Source organism: Lontra canadensis, unplaced genomic scaffold (assembly GCF_010015895.1).
Source record: "Lontra canadensis isolate GAN:19392208 unplaced genomic scaffold, GSC_riverotter_1.0 scaffold20, whole genome shotgun sequence".
Classification (NCBI taxonomy): Eukaryota; Metazoa; Chordata; class Mammalia; order Carnivora; family Mustelidae; genus Lontra; species Lontra canadensis.
In genome coordinates, this window is record NW_022631014.1 from 16,626,944 (window position 1) to 16,647,108 (window position 20,165).

At 44.5% G+C, this 20,165-nt stretch overlaps 1 protein-coding gene across 5 annotated transcripts in view; it reads right to left on the reverse strand.

The window, feature by feature from the left end:
• Positions 1 to 515: 515 nt before the first annotated feature.
• The window catches only part of ZNF621 (zinc finger protein 621), a 30,982-nt gene continuing 11,332 nt past the window's right edge, over positions 516 to 20,165 (reverse strand). Inside the window, exons 1-5 of one of the 5 annotated variants that reach the window (XM_032861114.1) lie at positions 14,819 to 14,900; positions 14,039 to 14,124; positions 4,098 to 4,224; positions 3,429 to 3,533; positions 516 to 1,645 (exon numbers count right to left, since the gene is read on the reverse strand). In XM_032861114.1, the coding sequence (XP_032717005.1) occupies positions 585 to 1,645; positions 3,429 to 3,533; positions 4,098 to 4,224; positions 14,039 to 14,062 (1,317 nt within the window). In that variant the 5' untranslated portion in view covers positions 14,063 to 14,124; positions 14,819 to 14,900 and the 3' untranslated portion in view covers positions 516 to 584. Of the gene's footprint in view, positions 1,646 to 3,428; positions 3,534 to 4,097; positions 4,225 to 14,038; positions 14,125 to 14,402; positions 14,600 to 14,818; positions 14,901 to 20,165 lie in introns of those variants that run through there. The other 4 variants (XM_032861116.1, XM_032861112.1, XM_032861115.1 and 1 more) reach the window with 4 other exon arrangements.

Genomic DNA, 20,165 nt, shown 5'->3' on the forward strand with positions numbered 1-20,165 from the left:
TATTTCACATGATCTTTTGCATAGACATAGGAGATCCCCAGTGATCCGTGCCAAGGGCAACATGACTTCGATTGTGTTGATGGACCGACCGCCTTAGCCCACTGAACAAGCTGCATTAATTTCTGAGTCTGTGGCTAGAAGGGGATTTCAGTGCTTCCCCGCTCCCCCCGTCCCGCCCTCAGTTCCTGCGCCCTCATCTGCTTCCCCCAAGCCATTTGGCTCTAACCACAATGGCTCAGCACAGGGGCGGCCTCACTCTCAGACACTCGAATGCAACCAAGTGTCGTGCCAGCACTTCCAACACCCCCGCCCCCACAGGGCAGATACAGCCATTACTGTTCAAGCCTGAAAGAGACCAGTGCAAAAGTCAGGTAGTTTCACTTTCTACCTGGAAGTAAATACAGAAACACAGTCTTCCCATATAATATAGATTATAATGGAGTTTATGCTGAAACAATTGTAATGTATGTAAAGTAAAAAAACAAAAACAAAAACAAAAAAAACAAACCCACATATACAAATGAAACTCAAGTGAAGCTGAAGGTCTGCTGGGCCTAAGAGCCAGAAGAGTGCTGAGATAAAGTTCATGAGGTGTGAGGGGAAGGGGCCAGAATAACCGGCAATGGCTTCACAGTGGAAGGAAGGCCCTGGAAGACACGCACTATTTGGACAGGTGAAGAAGGCATTCCAGGTGCAGGCAGTAGCATGAACAAAGGCCCGGAGGTAGGAATGAGCACAGCATGTGGAAAGGTCAGTGAAGGCACAGCCACCGTGGCAGCAGAGCACGGGCCCTGGACAGGAACGGCAGAGAAAGCTGAAGAGGCGCACGGGGGACTCATCAGGGATGGCCCAAGAACCTTGGCGGGCTTCTTTTCCACAGGGTGCAATTTCTGGTGCTGAACGAAGCTGCCATACCATTTGAATGCTTTCCCACACACCTTGCACTCATAGGGCTTCTCGCCGGTGTGCACTCTCTGATGCTGGATGGAAGCTATCTTCTGAGTGAAGGCTTTGCCACACTCCTTGCACTGGTAGGGCTTCTCCCCTGTATGAATCCTCTGATGGACAATAAAAAGTGATCTACACCCAAAAGCTTTCCAACATTCCTTGCATTTATAGAGCTTCTCTCCCGTGTGCAGTCTCTGATGCTGAAGATAGGCTGCGCTCCTTCGGAAGGCCTTCCCACACTCCTTACACTCGTACGGCTTCTCTCCAGTGTGGATCCTCTGGTGCTGAGTCAAGGCCGTGTTAGAACTCAAACCTTTGCCACACTCCTTACATTCGTAGGGCCCTTCTCCAATGTGGTTCTTCTCGTGTACGATGCAGTCATAGCTGGACTTAAAAGCTTTACCACACTCCTTACATTTGAAGGGCTTCTCCCCAGTGTGACTCATCTGGTGCCGAAGCAGCTTTGAGTTGTATCTGAAGATTTTCCCACATTCTTTACATTCGTAGAACTTCATTCCACCCCGAAGTATCAGATTCGGATTCAGACTGAAAGTCTGCCATGTCGCCTTGCTTTTAAAGTCAAAGTGCTGGGAGACGTTTCTGAGCAGTCCTCCTCCGGGTGTTCTGGACAATTCTGCCTGCTCAGAGGCTTCCTGCTTTACAGCTGGCTCCTCCTCCTTGATCCAGGACTCACCACCTGTCCAAAGAAACCACAAGTGTTTGGAGTTACTAAGCTGGGAGGGCAACAGGATCCAGGGCACCTGTTTTCTCTTACAGAATCTGATTTTGAAAAACACACTCAGAAAGTGGCTACAGGCATCCCTACAGGAGGATAAGAGAGAGAAAGAAAAGTGATAATCCACTAACTGGAGGGCGGATGGCACTGGAAACAGCGGGAAGTGCCTCCTATGAGGAAGGCTGGGAAGTAGACTAAGACAAGTCAAAGGAGCACAATGAGACCTTCCAGAATGGAAAGGGAAAAGGGCAGGAGGGAGGGAAAAGAGAAAAAAAGATGTGAGAGGTAAGAGGATCAGCAAGAAATGGAAAATTTTTGAGAGAGAGAGAAAGAGACCCCAGAAAGGGAAGGAAATTCACGCTCTTGGGGAGAAGAATCAGGAAGCTCTCACATTAGCAGGGGTCTTGCAAGCTGCAAACCAAACTCAAAAACACTTCATTTCAATGTCCCCACCTGCAAGCCAGGAAACCATCCTAAATTCCAAATAATGGCCCAATGATTCTATTCTTAAATATTCCACATGGGGCGCCTGGGTGGCACAGTCAGTTAAAAGTGTCCAACTCTTGATTTCTGCTCAGTCTGATCTCTGGGTTGTGGGATCGAGCCCTGCCTCAGGCTCTGTGCTCAGCATGGAGTCTGCTTAAGGATTCTCTCCCCCTCTCATTCTCTCTCTCTCTCTCTCTCTAAAATAAATAAATCTTATTATTTTTTTTTAAGATTTTATTTATGACAGACAGACACAGAAAGAGAGAGGAAACACAACTATGGGGGAGCTGGACAGGGAGAAGCACGCTTCCCACCAAGCAGGGAGCCCAATATTGGGCTCGATCCCAGGACGCTGGGATAATGACCTGATCTGAAGGCAGACGCTCAACGACTGAGCTACTCAGGCACCCCTCTAAAATAAATAAATCCTAAAATAAATAAATAAGTAACATTCCACATAATCTTCTGGGATAAAAGATTCTTTCAGGAAATCAGCTAGAACACAAATTGAAAATCAGCTAGAACATAAATTGAACTGGAGAGCTGTAGGCCACAGGCATATTTCTGCTAAAAGAACTACAATTTACAAAATCAAAGCATATATGGAAACTTTCTCCAAAAGGAAGAAAACCCAGGGAATCAAGAGCTCCCAGGACTGGTGAGCCGTCTCAGGGAAATTTTACGCTGTGTGTGTGTGTGTGTGTGTGCATGCACGTGTGTGTGTGTGTGTGTGTTGGGGTCTGTGTGTGTGTGTTGGGTGCAGTGGTGGGACAACAGCCCCTGCCTCTCCCTCTACAGCTGTATATAAGACAAATATAATATAGACCCAAGGATTCTGGCATATAGAACTTGTCGGTGACTTAAATACTAAAAAGGCAAATTAAAGGCGTTTATTTCATTGCTAAAGACCTAAAAACAACATTCATAGCTGTGGCACAAATAACTCAGTCTGACCCACAGAAGCATACTTTCCTCAAAGTATGGCTAAAACCCACTCCTTTGCATAAAGCTGGTTTAAAATTAAGTATTTCCACTGTTGAGAAAAGAAGTAGTTTAAGAGCTACTGGGTCAGAGCTTTTCTGTGGGAGTTGAGTGGCCACACACTCCTGGACTGGTCTTCCCAGGCTCAGGGCTGGAACTGGGCAGAGGTCAGAGAGTGCACTGAGTATTGCCTTATAAATGGCTTCTCTGCTGCAAAAGAAACACTTCTAATAAACTGGGAAGGCAAAACCAAAAACCACTAGGTTCTCTTACTCACCTGGACAGATGCTTCTCAAAAGCTCTGCTTCCCAGGGATCTGGGCCCCATGGCGCTTCACCGCTCTCCAGATGGGAGATCAAATCAGGTTTGGGGAATGGAAACGCTACTTAAGCAAGAAAAAGGAAAAACAAGTTGAGGGAAGACTTCCAGAGCTTTCCTGAGATCTCGCTAGGCCCACCTCATAACAGGCTGACACAGGGAGGGAGGAAGGGATGGGATGAAATGCCCAGGAAACCAAGTGAGCTATCAAGGGATTCTGAGGAAGAACTTCAAACCATGCTCCAAGGTAAGGCCAAGGAGATAGCCATTGTCCTCAGGAAGAAACTGCAGTCTCACCCTGAAAAGGAAGAGATCCCCTCAGGAAGAGCATAGGTATTGATTCCCATCGGGGGAGGACCCACATCTCCAGAACACTGGCAGCATGGAGGAACCTAGTGCATCAGGAAGCAGCCTCTCCCTCAGGGCCCAGAACCAGCCCCTTCCCAGGATGTAGGGAAGTCTGATTTCAAAACCAGAGAGAATCAGGGATTTCCTCAGCCAGCATCTCCAGAGACTGGCAACTACAGAACTAGCCTCTGGGGTCATCTAACCTAACGACTTCTAGAAGCCCCAAAACGTCTTAGGAAGATGTCAAACTATCACAAAGGACCAGGGCGAGAGTCCTTACCCAGAGAAGCCACATTCGCATAATTCTCCAGCATCACCTCCCGGTACAAAGCCCTCTGTGTGGGGTCCAGGTTGGCCCACTGATTCTGGGTGAAGTACACGGCCACGTCCTCAAAGGTCACTGGCTCCTGAAAAAACAGGCTCTTGCTAAGGCTCTCAGTGAGGGCAGAAGAGAGGCCTGACTGCAGGGAAGAGGTGGACCTACCAGGGTCTGCAACTCTGAGCCTCCTGGAAGGTCTGCTCTAGTGAGAAGAACACTTAGCACCCCAAAGGGGCAAGCTCTCAGCCAACACACTCCCGTGTGCACAGCTCTGAGGCTGCAAACTGTCATCTCCCTCTCACAGCCTGGCAGCCGGGCCTCTCTGCCTGGTCACTGTATCAATCCCCATGTTCCTGATTCTGTCCCTCCTGCACCTCCCGTCCTCTTGTGCACCACAATCCTGTCACCCTGTTTTCTATACACCAGCCACTGCAGGCTACTGCCACTCACTCTGTCTCTGCCCATCCAGAGTACACATGCACACCATGTTTGTTCCCTGCACCCAGCATCTCCTCGGTCTTCCCCAACATTCCACCAGTGCAGAGGACCCACTCCTTAAAGATATTTCCAGCATTCTTTAAATTTCTTTTCATTCTTTCTTATCTTATCAGAAGTCTCCCTTGAAGGAAACCTGCAGCCTGCCGGTTCTGGTCTTTTCTCTGCATCACCCACCTTCAAAGAAAGTTAGCAGTGCCTTGTCTCTGGACACAGATCCATCCCCCAGTCTTGAGCTCCATCCCACCTGCCAAGATGGGCCCCTCTCTGCCTCCCCCTAGAGCTATCCATGTTCCCACGCATGAAGAGAATTCATACTTGTTAATTAAGACCCTAGGCACCAAGCTCTCAGGCAGGTGTACCTTTAGAACATGTATTTCATTTAATCTTTTTTTAAAGATTTATTTATTTATTTGAGAGAGAAAGAGAGAGAGAGAGAAACAGAGAGCATTCGAGCACAAACAAGCAGGAGGGCAGAGGGAGAGGAAGAGAATCTTAAACTGACTCTGCTAAGCACAGAGCCCGACACAGATCTCAATCTCAAGACCCTGAGATCATGATGTGAGCTGAAATCAGGAGTCAGACGCGTAACTGATTGAGGCACCCAGGCACCCCTGTATTCCCTTTAATCTTAAAAACACATATATGAAGCAGAAATTATTACTCCCATTTTCACCTGATGAAACTAAGATTCAGAAAAATTAATTACTTTGCCCAAGACCACACAGACAGGAACTGGTTGAGCTGGGATTTCAGCCCAGATCCATCAAACAGCAAACCTGGGCTCTTCCCACACACCAAGCTGCCTCCCATACCAGGCTTACGAGCTTCCCCTAAAACATGGCTCACCCCTGATCCTCATCATTACCTGGTGCTGTCCCATCTTTGAAACTCCTAACCCCCAACAGCACCCATCAATCCGTCTTTACCATGCTCCCTCCAAGCCACAGGGACTCCCTCTCCGAGTGTAGACTGGTGTGTGCGGGGGGGGGGAGGGGGGAATGGGGTTCAGCTCTTTCAAAGCCTCACACACCACCCTGGGAGCCAGAGACTCTGAATCGCCCAAAAGCAATCCCTAATGGTGTCACTAGCTACCTTCTCTGCTTCTACAGTCGGGACAGTACAAACCACAGAAACTAGACTCTCACATTGGAGGTTTCATGATTTCTGTGCCTTCTCACCTTGATGCCCCTGCCCCCAGAGTCCACATCCTAGGAGATATTCAGTACCCTATGCAGTCAGCCTTGTTCTTCCAGTCACCAAAAATGAAAACACCTACCAAGAGGGGTTCAGCTAAGCCCCTAACTCTGTGTGCCCCTGTCTCTCGGGGTAGCAGCCTTGTGCTGAGGGCAGCACCAGGGCCAGGGAGAAGGGAAGGCTACTGTAACCACTCTTAGAGGAAGCCCAGAAGAAATGTATCCCAAGGATAAATGCTGGCATTCACACGCTCATGGCTGCTCTACACTAAGGTCCTTGTGAGAGTGCCCTCTTATTTTATTTTTTGAGAGAGAGAGAGAGCAAGAGTGTGAGTGGGGATTGGGGCTGGGGAGGGGAAAACAGAAGAAGAGAGAGAATCCTAAGCAGGCTCCACACTCACTGTGGCACCCAACGAGGAGCTTGATCTCATAACCCTGAGATCATGACCTCCAAGATCACGACCTGAGCTGAAACCAGATGCTTAACTGACTGAGCCACCCAGGCACCCCAAGGGTGTCCTTTTAAAACAACAATTAGGGAACCCCGTTCAAAAGGATACAGTGAAAGAAAAGGAACAAATGTGGACACTCTTCAAGGCAAGAACTGGCCTTTAAACTGGGCAATGACAAGGTCCAAAGGGCCCCGAAAATAACCTGAGCCAAAATAAATCCCAACAGTAGACAGAACCGCAAAGCAATAAGGCCTCCAAGGACACCAGCCACAGGATCACAGGCGAACCAAAGTTCACCTCCACTCAGAGCAAGTCAGACCTCGCTTCCTCTCATTTTCAGGGCTGCTCTCACAATCTCCTACTCCTCATCCCAGTCTGCCACCCCAGTCTCTTCCTCCCCCATAGTCCCTCTCACCTGCCACCAAATATCACCAGGGTTCCGGAGTCTGGAAAAAGGAAAACTTACTGCTTTAAGGTATCTGGGTTGTGGATATACCTTTTTTTCTCCCATGATGGTCCCTATGTACCTCACCTTGTTTTTCTCCACCGCCTTTCTCATCATCCAACAAATTAGATTGTTCATTAACGATCTGCCTCCAACAGAACATAGGTCGATAAGGCAAGGACCCTGTTTTGTTCATAAACAGTTCACTAACACAAGGTCCAGTGCCTGACAGATACTAGATGCTTAATATAAATTTGTTAAATGAATGTCAAAAATCATTTGACCATAAATTGTTTTAAACTTATGAAGAAGGTCAGAAAACAGCAGCAAATACCTCACTGAGTAAGATGCCAGAGCATATCCACTCAAACTCATGGCTGGTGCTCTACCAAGAGCAGAGATCCTCCTTTCTGCAAAAGACTAAAAAAGGAGAATAAATGCAGGAAATGAGCCTAAACATCTTTGCTTGCAGATGAAGTAACTATCTGCCTAAAAATACTCAAGCGCCAAGGGAATAAATGGAAAATAGTTAGAACCGACAAAAATAACTCATTAAGTTGGCTATATATAGGGTAAGGAAACCAGAATCACTAGCTTTCCTAATACTGTAACAATTAGAAGATAAAATGGGGGGGGGGTGGCTGGCTCAGTCGGTAGAGTATGTGACTCTCAGTGCTGTAAGTTCTGGGCCCCTGATGAGTGTAGAAGTTACATAAAAATAAAATCTTAAAAAAAAAAAAAGATAACATGGGAGAAAATAGATGCCATTCATATACAAATAGCTAAGACTAGACCTAACAAAAATATGCAAGACCAAGATGAAGACAACGGAAATAAAGGAGAAACAGTGTTTCTAAGTGGGAAGAATCAAATTTGTAAAGAATTATAGCCAATTGTGCCTAAAAATTCAATAAAACCCACGCTCCCATCTAAAATGTCAATGACATCTATGCAGAGAAAAGATATCATTTAAAATCATCTAAGGGGCACCTCGCTGGCTCAGTCCATAGAGCATGGGACTTTTGATCTCAGGATTATGAGTTCAAGCCCCACACTGGATGTGGAGGTTACTTCTAAAAATAATAATAATAGGGACCCCTGGGTGGCTAAGTCGGTTAAGCATCTCCTTTCAACTCAGGTCATGATCCCAGAATCCTGGGTCTGAGTCCCACATCAAGCTCCTTGCTCATCAGAGAGCCTGCTTCTCCCTCTCTGCCATTCCCCCTGCTTGTGCTCTCTCTCTGACAAATAGGTAAAATCTTAAAAATAAATAATAATAATAGTAGTAATAATAGTAATAATAATAACAGTGTCACCTGAAAAGTAAGTACGGAGGACTACCTAAAATGTTTTGAAGAAAAGAAGTTTTGAAAGAAAAGATGAGCGGGAATTAAACCCTACATTGAAAGGCCAATACTTCAGGGGTGCGTGGGTGGCTCAGTCAGTTAAGTATCCACCTTCAGCTCAGGTCATGATCCCAGGGTCCTAGGATCGAGCCCCGCATCAGGTTCCCAGCTCAGTGGCGAGTCTGCGTCTCCCTCTCCCTCTGTGATCTCTCTCGCTCCCACTCTCTCTCAAATGAAGAAATAAAAATCTTTAAAAATAATAATAATAAAATAAAGTTAATGGGGAAAATTGGAGATACTTTAGGATTTTGGTCTTGGGTGTCTATATGAAATTCTGAGGACTTCATTTAAATCTTTCACTGTATTGTGATTTCCTTTTAGGTGTATTGCACTAAGTGAAACTTGTCAAATACATCTTCCTTTTAAAAACTGAAAGGGTGGCTGGGTGGCTCAGTCGATTAAGCATATGCCTTCGGCTTGGCTTGGGTCATGATCCCAGGGTGTTGGGGTTGGAGCCCACATCCGGCCCCCTGCTCAGCAAGGAGCCTGCTTCTCCCTCTCCCTCTGCTCCCGCTGCTTGTACTCTCTCTCTCTCAACTAAATAAATAAAATCTTTAAAATAAATAAATAAATAAATAAAACTGAAAGGAAAAAAAAATAGGATATAAGAAAATGAGAAGGGGAACCTGGGTGGCTTAGTCAGTTAAGCATCTGTTTTCGGTTCAGGTCATGATCCCAGGGTTCTGGGATCAAGTCCCACATTGGGCTCCCTGCTCAGCCAAGAGTCTGCTTCTCCCTCAGCCTGTCGTTTCCCTTGCTTGTGCATAAGCACGTGCTGTCTCTCACTCTCTAACAAATAAATAAAATCTTTTTTAAACTTTTTTTTTTTTTGAGAAACAAGCCACCACAGGGAAAAAATAGTTGAAAAGGCCTATTTGATAAGAACTTAAACGAAATATACAAAGAACTCTTTAGTCTCAAAAGTAACAACCCTATTAAAATATGTGCAAAAGACCAGAAGTGACACCTCACGAAGCACATGTACAGATGGCACACAGGTATATGAAAATACATCAACAGGAAAACATACATTAAAACACTGAGGTACCACTAGAATGGCCAAAATTAGAACTCTGAAAACACCAAATGCCGGGGAGGATGTGGAGCAACAGGAAATCTCATTTACGGCAGACAGGAATGCAAAATGGCACAGCCACTCTGGAAGGCAGTTTGGTAGTTTCTTACAAAACTAAACATACTCCTACCATATGATCCAACAATCATGCTCCTTGGTATCTTCCCAAACAAGCTGAAAACTTATATACATATAAAAACCTGTACACAGATGTTTCTAACAGCTATATTCATAACTGCAAAAACATAGAAGCAACCAAGATATCCTTCAATAGAGGGGAATGAATAAACTGTGGTACCTCCAGACTATGGAATGTTACTCAGTACTAAAAAGAATTCACTCTCAAGCCATGAGAAGTCATAGAGGAAACTTAAACACATATAATCAAGTGAAAGAAACAAATCTGAAAAATCCACATACTGTATGATTCTAACTACGTAACAAAACTATGAAGATAGGGATGTACAGGTACAACACAGAGGATTTTTATGACCATGAAATACCCTGTATGATACTATAATAATACTCTGTATGATACTGTAATGATGGATACATGTCCTTATACATCTGTAACCCACAGAATGCTCAACACCAAGAGTGAACCCTACTGTAAACCACAAACTTTGGCTGATTGTAATCTGTTACTGTAGGTTCATCAACTGTAACAAAAGTAGCACTCTGGTGAGAGATGTTGATTATAGGAAGGCTAAAAATAGCCAAAGCAATCTTGAGAAGGAAAAACAAAGCTGGAGGTATCACAAATCCAGATTTCAAGGTAGACTACTAAATTGTAGTATCAAAACAGTATGGTACTGGCACAAAATAGACACACAGATCAGTGGAATAAATAGAGTCCAGAAATAAATCCACACTTATATGGCCGATTAATCTGTGGCAAAGGAGGCAAGAACATACACTGGGGAAAAGACAATCACTTCAACAAATGGTGCTGGACAGCTACATGCAAAAGACTGAAACTAGACCACTTTCTTACACCACACACAAAAACAAACTCAAAGTGGATTAAATACCTAAAAGTGAGACCTCAGGGGCACGTGGGTGGCTCAATCGTTAAGCTTCAGCCTTCAGCTCAGGTCATGATCCCAGGATCCTTGGGATCAAGCCCTGCATCATGCTCCCTGCTCAGCTGGAAGCTTGCTTCTCCCTCTCCCACTCCCCCTGCTTGTGTTCCCTAACTGTCTCTCCCTGTTAAATAAATAAATAAATAAAATATCTAAATAAATAAATAAATAATAAAAGTGAGACCTGAAACCATAAAAATCCTTGGAGCGAACACAGACAGTAATTTCTCTGATATTAGCCACCACAACATTTTTCTAGATGTGTCATCTAAGGCAAGGGAGACAAAAGCAAAAATAAACTACTGGGACTACACCAAAGTAAAAAGCTTTTGCACAGCAAAGGAAACCACCAACAAAACAAAAAGTCAATCTATTGAATGGGACAAGATATTTATGAATAATATATCCAGTAAGGACTTAATATCCAAAATATATAAAGAACTAACACAACTCAACACCAAAAAACAAACAAAAAATCTGACTAAAAAATGGACAGAGCATTTGAATAGCCATTTCTCCAAAGACCTACAGTGATCAACATCACTCACCATCAGAGAAATGCAAAACCACAATGAGGTATGACCTCACACCTATCAGAAGGGCTAAAATCAAAAAGACAATAACAAGTGTGGGTGACGGTGTGGAGAAAAGGGAACACATGCACACCGTGTGAGGGAATGTAAACTGGTGCAGCCACTGTGTAAAACGTCATAGAAGTTCCTCAAAATATTAAAGACAAGAGTACCATGTGATCCAATAATTCCACTACTGGGTATTTACCCAAAGAAAACAGAAACACTAATTCAAAAAGATACATGTATCCTTATGTTTAATGCAGCTTTATTTAAATAGCCACAATATGGATTCATATTGTGCCCATATGAATAGACATCATATGTGTCCATCAATAGACAAACGGATAAGGAAAATGTGAGATACACACACATACACACACACAGACACTGAAATATTTTGCAGCCATAACAAAGGATGAGATTATGTCATTTGTTTTTTGTTTTTTGTTTTTGTAAGATTTTATTTGAGAGAGAGTGAGAGTGAACTTGAGCACAAGCAGAGGGAGGGGCAGACAGAACAGGAGAAGCAGGCTCCCCATTGAGCAAGGATTGATGCAGGGCTTAATCCTAGGACCCTGGGATCATTACCTGAGCCTCGGATCATTACCTGAGCCAAAGGCAGACACTTAACTGACTGAGCCACCCAGGTGCCCAGAGGTTGTCATTTGTAACAACATGGATGGACCTACAGGGTACTGATACTAATGAATTAAGTCAGACTGAAAAAGACAAACGCCATATAATTTCATTCATATGTGGAATCTTAAAAAAAAAAAATAATAAACAAAGAGCAGAATCAGATCTGTAAATAAGAGAACTGATAGTTACAGGGAGTGGGGGACGATGAGCAACATGGGTGAAGGGGAGAGGGAGACACAGGCTTCCAGTTATGAAATGAGCAAATAATAAATCATGGGAATAAAAGGTACCGTATAAGGAAGATAGTGAATGACACTGTAATAGCATTACAGGGTGAAAAATGGTAAACATGCTTGTGGTGACAGCAGCATGATGTATAAACTTATCAAATCGCTCTTATACTTCAACTAATGTAACATTGTGTGTCAACAACACCCAAATTTAAAAATTTTTAGGGGTGCTTAGCTGGCTCAGTCCAAAGAGCATGTGACTCTTGATCTCAGGTTCGTGAGTTTGAGCCCCATGTTGGGGTTTGTTTACTTAATAAACAAAAATTTAAAAAATAAAAAGATAATGGGGAAGACTATGCATGTATGGAGGCAGGGTGTATATGGAAACTTTCTGTGCTTTCTATCCCATTTTGTTATGAACCCAAAATTTCCCTGAGAATAAAGCCTATTTATTTTTTTTAAGAAAAAAAAAAAAGGACAATATTTCTCTCTTATCTGGACTACAATATGCTTCTAACTGACTCAAACCCTTCTACAACTAACGCACCACCAAGGCTGGAAAAATCATTTTTTAAAAAGAAATCTTTTTTTTTTAAATCTCTACACTCAACATGGGGCCATGGGACTTGAGCTCATGACGCTGAGATCAACAGTCACATGCTCTACCAACTAAGTCAGACAAAGTCTGCTGAAAAATCTTTTTAATACCCAAAAAGGTGCCTGGGTGTCTCAGTTGGTTAAGTGTCCTGGGATCAAGCCCTGCATCTGGCTCCTTGCTCAGCAGGTGCCAGCTTCTCCCTCTCCCTCTGCTTGCCACTCCTCCTGCTTATTCTGTCTCTGTCAGATAAATAAATAAAAGTCTTAAAAAAAAAATACATATATTCCACCATGTCACCTACCATGCTTAATAATCCTTCAGTGCCTTCCTAATGAACTCAGAATAGAAATCAAAGTCTTGACAGTGTCCTACAAGACATGAGCCTACTTCTCCCATCACACAGTGAACTACTTTCCCTGACCTCGCCCTATTTCCAGAGCACACCCAGCTTTCTTCCCAACTGTAGGGCCTCTACATTTGACATCCTTCTCTCCAGAAAGCTCTTTTTTAGCTCGCTCTTCAGAGATTCCCAAAACTGTTTCTAGCTCATTCTTGGGATCTCAACCCCATGTTACTACCTCTATGAGGGCTTTCCTGACCACTACCATGAGAGGGAGCTTCAAGGCTTCTCAGATTTGCAAAAGTACAGGCATAAGAATCATCTGAACAGTAGCACCTGGATGGCTCAGTCAGTTAGGGATCTGCCTTCCAGCTCAAGTCACGGTTCTGGGCTCCTGGGATCGAGGCCCATGGCAGGCTCCCTGCTCACCGGGGGCTGGGGGGGGGGGTCTGCTTCTCCCTCTGCCCTTCCCCCTGCTCATGCTCTCTCTCTCTCTCAAATAAATAAATATTTTTTAAAAAAATCACCTGAAGAGCTTGTTACAACAAATTCCTGGACTACCCAGTCTGATTCTGGGTCTAGGGTGGAACCCAAGAATTTACAATTCTAATGACCTGCCAGGTGATGTGGATGCTGCCCACATGGGGACCACACTTCTGAGCACTGTACTTTAGCAACATGTAATTAACTTACTAGTTGGTTTATAAACTATCTACTTTACTAAAGGTGGCTTTCATGAGAAAAAGAGACTTGTCTACATTTTCCAGTACTGTGTACCCATCACTTACAAAGTGCATAGGGAAAGAACAATGCTGGTCTCCCTGCGATACACCTGCAATTTGTAGAACAATGTCTTCAATACAGAATTTCTCTGATCTTGGGGCGCCTGGGTGGCTCAGTGGGTTAAGCCTCTGCCTTCAGCTCAGGTCATGATCCCAGGGTCCTGGGATCGCCCCGCATCAAGCTCTCTGCTCAGCAGGGAGCCTGCTTCCCCCTCTCTCTGCCTGTCTCTCTGCCTACTTGTGATCTCTCTCTCTCTCTGTCAAATAAATAAATAAAATCTTTAAAAAAAAAAAGAATTTCTCTGATCTCAGTAGGCAAATTTTATATGAAGAACCTGATTTGGATTTCCACATTCAGGGAGAATTTCTTAGCTTGGGTGCCTCTTTTCCCACTTAACCCCACACATCCACACTCATCACTCTCATACACACAACTTATCTCCTCCACCATTATTTAGAGCCCTGGCTGTGGGGATAAACTTAAGGGGGAAATCGGAGCATGGCCAAGTCAGGTCTTCTTGGTCTTTTCCTGATTACCTGATAGCTAACTTAATTTTAAAAAAAGACTGAAAGGAAGCTCAGCTCACCTGAGGCCAAGATGTTTGGAGCATGGCTGATGTCCCCTGGCTTCGTGCACTGTCTTCTTGATTTGGAAAAGCAAAAACCTTAGGAGCTAAGAGAAGAAGAGCCATGAGTGCAATGCACCCTGACCTACAACACCCACAGCCGCCTATAGCCTTCCCAGTCTCCTCATTTCCAGCACTGGGAAGAGACTCTCTCAGACCCGCCCTGCGGCTGATGGCCCTAACAACCTCATGAACTGCTCTGCCTGGTCCTCAGGACAATCCTCATCACCGGCTCAGTCCAAGAGCGTTCCTGAGCCCATTCGCACGCAGCGGACTGAGAGATCCAAGACAAATCCTATCCCTACAATGTTGGGTCTGAACACACCTAAAAACGCGCTTACAGGAACCATGACGTTGACCCAAAAACGTTGTCAGTGGAAAGGAGGCACAGAGATGGCAAAATGCGTATTAACAGTAAAATACTCATGATGCTGACCAGAGACCCGACCGGGATCTCCACCCAGGGACTCAGAGACTCCAAAGAGAAACGTCAGTAGTGGGCGCGGGAAGCTGCTGAGCCAAGTTCCTAAACACAGAAAAGGGGATCACGCCTCGGCGGAGGGCAGGGGGCAGGAACCAGGGCTGTAGAAGGCCGCACGGCCACCTCGGGCGGCTTCCGCGAGGCCCAAGCGCCGGAGCCCCGAGTCAGGGGAGGGAGTGAGCCCACACTGGGCCCGAGTTCAGGGGAGGGGGGCGCTGACGAGCCGCCAGGGAAAACGAGGAAGCCGACGCCGGGCGGACCTTGCACGTAGAACTCACTGGAACCCACGCTCTCCCTCTCCGAACACCAAAAAGCTGGTAGAGGAAAGCCGACGCGGAAGCGAGCGCGAGCGCTCAACGCCCCTCTAGGCCGCGCGGAGGCAGCCCGTCTCTGTGGTCCCCGCGGCCCGGCCCACGTGACTGGGCCCGCCGCGCGGAAGAGGCGGGGTTGGGGGCGGGCAGCTGCAGGCGTGGTCGTTGGCTGGTGCCTCCCCCCGCTGCGGCGGTTGCGTCTTGGTGGAGGGGTCCGAGACGTCTAGGCTCAGGTACCCCCCTCTAGACCCATGTGGGGCCCGGGTTAACTCGATGCCGGTCAGCGGTCGGTCGCCTTTACTCGGAGCGTCACTCGGGCTGTGCTGGTGTGGGGAGAATGGCTCGCGGTGCTTCACCTCTTGGAGGCCCAAGCCAAGGACACTCCTTGGGTCCCAAGCTGGGCGGCCCTTAGGAAAACGAAGTTTTCTATCCACCCGTGTGAAGCCCTCTCCCTCTCTAGGACCTGCACGTGTGGAGGTGCCTTTTCGGTCAGACTCATTTAGCTACCAAAAGAATGGTGACTAAAGTTACCAGGCATCCTGTATATATATAGGACATGTCCTATGTTAGACGATCTTGTTCTGTATTGACTTAAATGTCTTCTGTTTAGATTTTCCCGATAAATTTACCAACAAATCAGTAGTTTAGAGCTATTTTTCCACCCAGTAACTGGCACTTAAATACAATGTCAACACTGGCTGGGGAAAAAAAAAAAAAATCATACCTTCCATAAATAAAAATCTGGATAATCCCTTAAGTCTCTCCTGCAGGTTTGGCTGTGTGAAGTTAAAACAATTAACATTAAAACTACGTTTTTCAGGGCACCTGGGTGGTTCAGTTGGTTAGGCAACTTCCTTCGGCTGGAGTCATGATCCCGGAGTACCGGGATGGAATACTTCTTCCTCTGACCTTCTCCCCTCTCATGCTCTCTCTCTCTCAAATATTTTTTAAAAAATGTTTTAAAGGGGCGCCCGGGTGGCTCAGTGGGTTAAAGCCTCTGCCTTCGGCTCGGGTCATGATCCCGGAGTCCTGGGATCGAGCCCCGCATCGGGCTCTCTGCTCAGCGAGGAGCCTGTTTCCTCCTCTCTCTCTGCCTGCCACTCTGCCTACTTGTGTTCTCTCTCTGTCAAATAAATAAATAAAATCTTTAAAAAAAAAATGTTTTTCATAGTCAAGTAATTGCCATTAATTTGCATAACTTCGGGTCAGTACACATGTTCTACAAATCAGCCAATAAAGTGACAGCCTCACTTAGGTGGTCCCAATTCTGGAAGTTAGCAAGTCAATGGCAGCCCAAGCTTCTGAAGAGGAGCCAATCAGTGGCAAACACCCTTGAAAATCGGTCCCCTCAATACAGCCTTTGAAAGTCAACCCACCAGGGTTGGTCAGCGTGGTTGCCAGCAGGAACGGACTTTATTTCTGTTGAGTACATGCTCAGATACACGCCTCCTACTCACCAAGCACTTCGTTGCCATGGAGGGCAATTGGCCTCCCACTGCTAAAAGACAGAACAATCCTTGGTATCTGGATGTATGGCTCTACCACAGGAGTTTCTATTCCTTTTGTTACCAAACCCATTTGGCTGCCTGTTACCTGAACACTCAAGAGAGGAGTTTTATTTGAAAAGGAATCTGAGCTTTATTCAGGAGGGAGGCAACCAAGGGAGAAGTTGGACTCTTGTCCAAAAGCCCCCTCTGAGAGTTCGGCCTGGTCCAGTGGGGTTTAAAGCAGCTAATCAGCAAAGAGCCTGCAGTGGCCCGTAACATTTCTTCATCACATGCAGATTTGAGGCCAGCTAGAAACATTTTCAGTGCTGGGGTTTTGCATGGGGGTCCAGTTCTCGTTTCGTGATGTGCCCCAGTACTCTCTTTCTGGAAAGCAGGGCAAGGTCTACAGATACACAAAGGGAGGTTAGTAAAATCATTTGTGTAACCTAAAAGAGAATATTTTGCTTAAAAAAAAAAAAATTGCTGGAGTGATCTGAAAGCCGAAATGGTTCAAACAGACTTGCTGGCCTCTGGGGCCTCGGAAGTTTCTGGTTCTTCACTTCTCAAGGTCAACGGTCTGCAAATTTCGAAGAAAGTAAAATAGTTCTGTTACAGACTGAGGCCTTAGGTCAGGGAGTAAGAGTGTTAATGCTTCAGACCAGCCTGAGTGCTGTTACCCTTCCACAGGAATTAGACTGTTACTAACTATAGCTTGAAGTCCTGTCATGGAAAGTACAATAGGTACCTCCTGCTGCATAATCATCCCAAAACTTTGTGGCTGAGAACAATATATTTATTCAACATGTTTCTTAAAGTTTCTGTAGACCAGGAATTCAGGAGTGGTTTGGCTGGAAGATCCCAGCTTGGGATCTCTCATGAAGTTCCATGCAGGTGTCACCTGGGGCTGCTTACGTATACGCTTAAATTACTGGTTACTGCTGTGAAACTTCAGTCCCTTCCCACATGAGTTTCTGCACACAGTTGTGTCCTCACAATTTTGCCACAGGTTTCTACCTAAAGTAAGCAATCCAAAAGGCCAAGGCCAGGGGCACCTGGCTGCCTCAGTTGGTGGAGCATGTGACTCTTGATCTCAGGTCATGAGTTCAAGCCCCACACTGGGTGTACAGTTTATTTAAAAATTAGATAAAACCTTTTTTAAAATAAAAAAATGTCAAGGCCAACTGCAGTGTGAAGACCTAGCTTTGGAAGTCATGCACCATCATCACCTCAATGTACTACCAAAACAGGGCTCTCATAATACAATATTACATGAGATAGGGCATGAATGCAAGGATTAGAATCACCACGGACCATATGGAGGCTGCCTAATACTGAGATTTTGTCTACCACAGAAACCATATATTTTATAAAATTTCCAGTATTTTCATTGTAAAGCTTTTGTACAGTTGCTTTAAGTAAATGAATTAGATTTCCAGGAACAACAGCATGATGAGGACTTCTATTTTCAAACTGCCTCTTCTCTAAGCTGATCAAAATGAACAACTACCATTAATCTAGAAAGATGGGCACACATATATGGGTGCACATATACACATATACATCACAAACCCTTAAGTATTAGCCAGGGGTGCATGGGTGGTTCATTCAGTTAAGAATCTCTCTTTGGCTCAGGTCATTCTCAGGGTCCTGGGATGGAGCCTCGCATTGGGATCCCTGCTCAGCGGAGTCTGCTTCTCCCTCTCCCTCTGCTGCTTCCCCTGCTTATGATCGCTTGCTCGCTCGCTCTCAAAGAAATAAAATCTTAGGGAAAAAAAGTATTAGCCAGTTATCACAATCAGATCTAACTTGAAGGGGGACAATATTGGGCATGGTATTCCTCTATCTGGTATTATAGTGCAGGGAGAATAAATGAGAAAGTTTTGGTAGACCCAAATAAAAATCCCCAAGTTGTGAAAATGAGAATTGGAATCATGGGCAGTCAGAGGAGAAAACTGGGAGCATGCAAAAGTCCCATTCTTTCCCAGAACAGCCTCACCAGAGGGCAGAGTACAGGCCGTGCTGATGTACAGGCATCTAGAAAGCACGGTGAACCAGGAGGTGGGAAACTTGAGCTTTTACAGCTATCAGGGAGCTTACTCATATATCAGCAAAATTAAAAATCTGGAGCTGGATGTCCCTCACCTGGCCAATATCACAAGGACTGGCTCTCCCTAAAAACACACTACCCCCAAGCCACTAGCCAGTGCAATAAGGCAAGAAAAAAGATCCAGAATTGGAAAGAAGTAAAATGGTTATGAACATGATCAATGTTAAAAAATCCTACAGAATCTTAAAAACGTTATTAGAATAAGTGAGTTGTGCAATATTGCAGGATACAAGGTCAAAATACAAAAATCAATTGCATTTCTATATACCATCAATGAACATTTAGAAATTTACTATTATAATAGCATCAAAAATGACATATCTAGACAAATCTGACAAAAGGTGTGAAAGACCTATACATTAAAAATTACAAAACACTGCCCAAATAAAGATCCAAATGAGATATTTGCCATGTTTTTGAGTTAAGACTATACATTTGAGATGTGAATTCTCCCCAAAACTGATCTAAAGAGTCATACAATCTCAACCGAAATCCCCGGATATGCTTTACAAAAATTTGCAAACTGGTTCTAAAACTCCTATGAAGTGCAAAGGACCTAGAATGGCCAAAACAACTTTGGTAAAAACACAATAGGAAAACTAACACTGTGTGACTTCAACACTTAGAAAAACTACAGTAATTAAGGCAACGGCATCAAGACAGACAAACAGTCGAATGGAACAAATAGAATCCAAAAGTAGGCCCACACCTCTATGGACAACTGATTTGCAACGATGGTGCAAAGGCAATTCAGTGGAGGAGTCATTTTCAAAACTAGGATATGCACCTAAAAAGGCATGGAGAAGAGGAGAAAGGAAGGAACTTAGAGGCATACTTCATACCCTACACAAAATTTAAGACAAAAATAGATGACATAACATAAAATCTAAAATTACAAAACTTCTAGGAAGAAAAATAGGGGAAACAATCTTGGGTAAGGCAAGAATTTCTTAAGTATGACATGAAAGGCATAATCCATAAGTGAACAAACTGTTATATTGGACCTCATTAATAAGACTTCTGCTCTTCAAAAGATTAAGAGAATGAGGGACACCTGGGGAGCTCAGTTGGTTAAGAATCTAGCTTTCGCTTGGGTCATGATCTCACGGTCCTGGAATTGAGCCCCGCACCAGGATCCCCATTCAGCAAGAACTCTGTTTATCCCTCTCCCTCTGTCCCTCCCACCAAACCCTGCTCATACTCAATCTCTCTCTCAAATAAATAAATAAAATCTTAAAAAAAAAAAATTAAGAGACTGAAAAGCCCAGCCCCATGGGAGAAAATGTTCACAAATAACATATCTGAAAAAGGACTTGTATCCACAATATATAAAGAACTCCCCATCCCAAAGAGACCTCCCAAGTATCAATAAAAAGAAAACCCAATAAAAACATAGGCAAAAGATATGGACATTTAACCTAAGACATATGGAAGGCAAATAAGCACATGAAAGTATGTTCAACATCATTAGTCATTATGGAAATGCAAAGTAAAATCACAAGAAGACAGCATTACACTTATTGTAAGAGCTAAAATTTAAAACAGTATTAAGCATAGCCAAAGATGAAGACATGAGAGTATAACTCTCATACGTGCTGGTATGGATATAAAATGGTACAACTTCTTTATAGAAGTTTTGAAGATTCTTAAAAATGTAAATATATACTGAGGCACGCACCTGGATGGCTCAGTAAGTTAAGCA